This window comes from Phodopus roborovskii, unplaced genomic scaffold, assembly GCF_943737965.1.
Source record: "Phodopus roborovskii unplaced genomic scaffold, PHOROB, whole genome shotgun sequence".
NCBI classification, from domain to species: domain Eukaryota; kingdom Metazoa; phylum Chordata; class Mammalia; order Rodentia; family Cricetidae; genus Phodopus; species Phodopus roborovskii.
Window position 1 is genome coordinate 14,707,136 of NW_026126636.1, and position 5,175 is coordinate 14,712,310.

Below are 5,175 nucleotides of genomic sequence, written 5' to 3' on the forward strand. Positions count from 1 at the left end.
AGTCGTTCAGCCCGGGCCTGAGGGCTTTCTAACACATAGCAAACACGGGTCGCAGCACAAAATGGCGCCGCGCAGACAACCACACACAGATCTCATTTCGGGCGCCCGGGCGCCCGCCCGCTCCTCCACGGCGCTGCCAGCGAGGCGAGGCGGCCAGCCGGCTCCGAGAAGAAACTGAGGAGTCCGATTGGCCAGGGCCGAGGTCCGTCACGGCAAACTCGCTTCCCATTCGTAGCTTCCCGGTCCGGCCCGCCCCCCCCCCCAGGATCACGAGAGGCCCTGCCGATTGGTCAGCGGGCCCTTCCGTCACTTGGTTTAAACCCCCCCTAAGTCCCGCCTTCCCTCGCCCCGCCCCGCCCGCTGGGTCGACCGTTAGTCGCGTGCGCGACTTCCTCCAGGCCGGGGGGCGCGCGCGCACGCACGCGCGCGCACGCAGGGCCTTGGCGGCGTCTGATTCAAACGGCCCAATCAGCGGCGGCGTCGCCTCCGGTGGCGGCCGCCCCGTCCCCCTCGGCTCTGGCTTCCCGGAGTCTTGGTTCTTCCACGTGTCCTCCTCAGCCGGCGCGAGCCCTCGCTGGACAGACAGACTGCGCCACGAGCCCGGCCGGGGCCTCCGCCCCCTCCGTTCTCAGGAGGAAGGAACGGAGCAGAGCGCGCCGCCCGCCAGTCAACGTGCGCGTTGACGTAGGCGTCCGGAGCGCGCCGCGGGGGCGGGGTGGGGGGCGTGGCCTGCGGGTGGCTATAAAAGCGCGGTGCTGCGCGCGCGGCCGGCTCAGTGCGGCCGGGCAAGCGCGACGTTGCGGTCTTTCCCGTAGCGGTCGTCCGAGTTAGCGGGGAGCGGAGCGGGGCCTCGGGGGGCCTCGCTAGGGCCACAGCGGCCGGCAGTTGGGCCCCCCGCCCCGGCCGGCGGTCCGAGGAGTGCAGGAAGGGGGCCGGGGGGACCCGCCCCCGGTCGGCCGAAGTCATGGTGAGCGGCGCGGGCGGGCGGGCGGCCCGAGGGGCGGTTGGGGACTTTGGCGGAGAAGGCGGCTGCGTCCCGTGTGCCCCTAGCCAGCTCCGGGGTGCTGCGGGGCGGGGCGGCCGGAGCCGGGAGTCGGCCCGCAGGCCTTCCACAGGCGCTGGCCGCAGGAATGCAGGCGGGCCTCGGAGCCCCGGGGACGGCTTGGGGCCCCTTGCGGGCCCGCCCCTGGATGCTGTCGTGAGCAAGACGTCCCGCCGCCGCCATTTCGCCCAGGGTTTGTTGTTTTTTCCTTTTTTTTTTTTTTTTTTTGGCGGCGGGAGGGTGGTGTTTCTAGCTAAGTAGGGAAAGGACGCAGGCAGGCTAGGCCTCAGGCCCACCTGGAAGTACTAGTGGACCCACGCGCGTCTTAACGAACGGTCCGTGGGAGGTTTTTTTGGTTTTTTTGTTTGTTTCTGAGTAAGTGGAGCGCTTTCTGAGACAGCCTCCCGTGCCTGTGGGCCGGGGCAGCGGCCGTAGGCCTCTTGGGTGAGGGTTTAGTTGGCCGACAGTGATTGACAGCCTGGGACCAGCGACTTTTTAATCCCAGATACTCCGGGCTGCTCACTCACCTTTTTCATCCTTGCCCAGAACTCCAACGTAGAGAATCTGCCTCCGCACATCATCCGCCTAGTCTACAAGGAGGTGACAACCCTGACGGCAGACCCACCTGATGGCATTAAAGTCTTCCCGAATGAGGAGGATCTCACGGACCTGCAGGTCACCATCGAGGGCCCAGGTGGGTGTGGGCATGGGCGCGAAAGGGAGTGGCCACTTTTCTTTTCTGTCCGTGACTGGAACAAACAGGATTCATTCGAGGCAATCTCCGGTGCTGGTGACAAAAAGTGTGGGTAGGTCAGGCAGAGCGCTGTGCCCCTGAGTATCTGGGACACCACAAATAAAAATTAAATACATTGAAGTTCCTGGGCAGTGAGCCTGTAATAGAGCTTTTTCCCATGCTTGGGCTAAGGCCATGAAGTGTTGACTTTCCAGGGACCAGAGGATGCATAGGAATTAAAAGAAATAGAAAGTGCATCGGGTAATTCAGATGATCTGAAACAACTACTAAAGTGTCAAGTGTCTGTACTCTGGAGCAGTGCAGTGCAAACAAGACTCAGCAGTGTGGGGGGAACGTATGTAATGAGCTGCATGTGTCAAGTAAAGAAAAATTTAAAGATCTCATCTGAATTTCTACAAAGTCAGGGTGTTTCAAGTCAGGTCTATAGTGCTGGGGGTGTGGAGGGCATGTTCCTGAGCTGCTGTTTCGTAAGTGGGTAGATAGTATATATGATTACCATTTTCCACCTAAGCAAGTAGGTAAATGAACATGTCTCATGCGGATCTGGAAAGGCCTGGGAAATGGTTTGCAAGGGAAGTTGGCATATCCAGGAGTATGATATATAGTCAAGGTATAAAGAGATGTTGCCTATAGTGCCTGGAAACTGTTCTTTGTTGCCCTAAATTTCCTCAGCCAGATCCAAGGATACTGTGATGTTGAAGGATGCTGGGGATATCCTAACCTAGTTCCCTTCCTCTGTTCCAGAGGGGACCCCCTATGCTGGAGGTCTGTTCCGTATGAAGCTCCTCCTAGGCAAGGACTTCCCTGCCTCCCCACCCAAGGGCTACTTCCTGACTAAGATCTTCCACCCCAATGTGGGTGCCAATGGTGAGATCTGTGTCAATGTGCTCAAAAGGGACTGGACGGCCGAGCTGGGCATCCGACATGTGCTGCTGGTGAGTTTCAGCCACAGTGCTTTGTTGAGATTTTAAAAATGAACTGTGGAGTAGTAGGGGACAGAGTCAAATAAAAATCAAGTTTCTGGCCTTTTCTGAATATAGTAAAAGGGTTGCTCTGTGGCACCAAGTACTGTCATGCAGTGTTGGGGAAGGCACCACACCTCATCAACCACTGGGTTTGTATGACAAGTTAGTTTCATGAAAGATAGTGTGTGGTTTATAAAGGCTTATTTTTATTTATGTACCATACATTTCACCAATAACCCAAGCTACCCTTGAACTTGTGATCCTCCAGCCATGGTTACAAGCATGTGGGTAAATGAGAAACTATAAGCCCAGAAGAAGCTGGGCTTATTCTCCCTACTCAACTCTTAGTAGAGTGTGTTTTGTTATGGTGTGGGTTGGGGAGGGGTTCCCGGGGGTTTTAACAGTGCTGGTGGAACCATTACCGCTGTCTAATTCAGAATTGTTTTCCTGTAGTAGTGGGGGTTTTTTGTTTTATTTTTTTAAGCTGGGGTTGATTGCATTGCCTGGGACATTTTGTGATGACAGGTGATAGCTTGGTTGTCTGTACTGCTGCTGGCATATTGTGGGTAGAGGCAGGGGATACTAAGCATCTGCTATGTCTAGGACTGTACCTCAGTTCTCAACAGTTGAGGTGGAGATACCTGGTCTGGGCCAGTGCTCCGAACCTCTCTAACAGCCACTTAAAGTAGTTAGTTCATCTGGTGCCTCCTCTGCCCCTCCCATAATAGAGTTAAATTCTTTTTTAATTTGTAATGAGTCTCTAGGGTGGATAGTAGTGAAGATTTGAGAATTGGGGTTTCTTTTAGGGCATCTGGAAAGGATTAAGTTACAAGGTAAACAACCTCAAAACCTTTCCTGTTTTGCTTTCCTCTCTGGATGTCAGTTGAGCTTGGTCAATCTCAGTACTGGAAATATTAGCTAGCTTTGGGTCTGCTTTTAAGCCTATTAGAAGCTGTATAAAGGATAACCAGGCCTCCAGATTGGAGGTATAGTGTTAAAATGTGAGGGCATCCCTAACTCAGGACTAACTGACTTATGGAGCCTTCTGAGCTAACATTTAGAGTGAACTGGATTAAATAGATACAAAATTCTTAAGGCCTGTGGTCAATCTAGTATTTTCCCCTCTGGGTGTAATCTATTCCTGTGGCTCTGAACTTGGCAACTGTGCCTTCCTGATAAAACCAATGACCACTTCAGGTTTCTGCACCCTACAAAGTATGGAAGACACAGCAAAACCAGATATAAGTTCTCCCATTATCACCTCTGAAGTCATGCTCGCCTGTAGAGGCAAGGTCAAAGCTACAAAAAATGGCTGGGGCTGATAATTGGCTTCCTGAGGGAAGGGCCTCTGGCAACATCAGGCTGTATTTGCCAAGGCAGTGGTTCCTTGAAATGTTTGTAATAACGGGAAAGCATCCTTTGATGGTGACATGCATGAGTGGGGATGCTAATAGGCTGGTTCTGGTCTTCAGAGAGATGGTTTGGGATTGAAGGGAAGAGCTAGTGTGGAGACCATGAATCTGGACAATTCCCCTGACACTGGGCCTTTCCCCCACAGACCATCAAGTGCCTGCTGATCCACCCTAACCCAGAGTCTGCGCTCAATGAGGAGGCGGGCCGCCTGCTTTTGGAGAACTATGAAGAGTATGCTGCCCGGGCCCGTCTGCTCACAGAGATCCACGGGGGTGCGAGTGGCACTAGCAGCGGGAGGGCTGAGGCCGCCCGGGACCTGGGAGGTGGGGCTGCAGCCTCCTCCACTGACCCTATGACTCCAGGAGGCCTGGGAGGAGCTGAGGGCCCCATGGCCAAGAAACATGCAGGCGAGCGAGATAAGAAGCTGGCAGCCAAGAAGAAGCTGGACAAGAAGCGGGCACTGAGGCGACTGTAATGGGCTCTTCTTCCTTCCTTCTGTTCCCTCCCACTCTGTCTCTAAGTTATTTAAATTATGGCTGGGGTGGGGGAGGGGAGGGGGGGCACCAGAACCTGGATTTGGTTTTCTAAATAAAAGTTGGAAAAGCAATTTCTGTGCCTGAAGGTGTCTAGAACCTCTTGCCATATTGTGGCTTAAAGAAGCTGGTGTTCTTGTTCTGCCCCAATCCTTGAAAGCCACCAAAGCTGTAGCCCTGAATTAGGGTTGGAGTCAACTTTACCCAGTGGAGTGGGATTTAGAATCTAAACTGGAGCAGGAACCCCACTTGAATGGTCCTGTTGATTTTTTTTTGTAGTAGTACCCCTTAGGTAGGGTGACCGTCCTGAATCATATCTGTTCCCTCTACAGCTGTGTCCCTTGCCCAGCTGTTAAGATATTAGTTGCTGCTTCATAACTAATTTAACTTTTAAATCATAATGTAAATAAATTGGAAGATAACTGAGTTACGAACCACAGCTTGAGAACCACTGATGTAGTCTGGATT

General features: G+C 53.8%; 1 protein-coding gene across 1 annotated transcript; it reads left to right on the plus strand.

The window, feature by feature from the left end:
• Window positions 1-753: 753 nt before the first annotated feature.
• On the plus strand, window positions 754-4,781 carry Ube2s (ubiquitin conjugating enzyme E2 S). Its single transcript, XM_051207201.1, has 4 exons — window positions 754-967; window positions 1,589-1,736; window positions 2,541-2,731; window positions 4,320-4,781. Exons 1-4 carry the CDS (start codon window positions 965-967, stop codon window positions 4,647-4,649), a joined length of 672 nt encoding a protein of 223 aa, XP_051063158.1. The 5' UTR covers window positions 754-964; the 3' UTR covers window positions 4,650-4,781.
• The last annotated feature ends 394 nt before the right edge of the window (window positions 4,782-5,175 follow it).

Coding starts and splice junctions, on each gene's coding strand:
- Ube2s (XM_051207201.1), top strand. Junction 1,737..2,540: donor GGTCACCATCGAGGGCCCAG/GTGGGTGTGGGC, acceptor CCTCTGTTCCAG/AGGGGACCCCCTATGCTGGA. Junction 2,732..4,319: donor GCATCCGACATGTGCTGCTG/GTGAGTTTCAGC, acceptor TTTCCCCCACAG/ACCATCAAGTGCCTGCTGAT.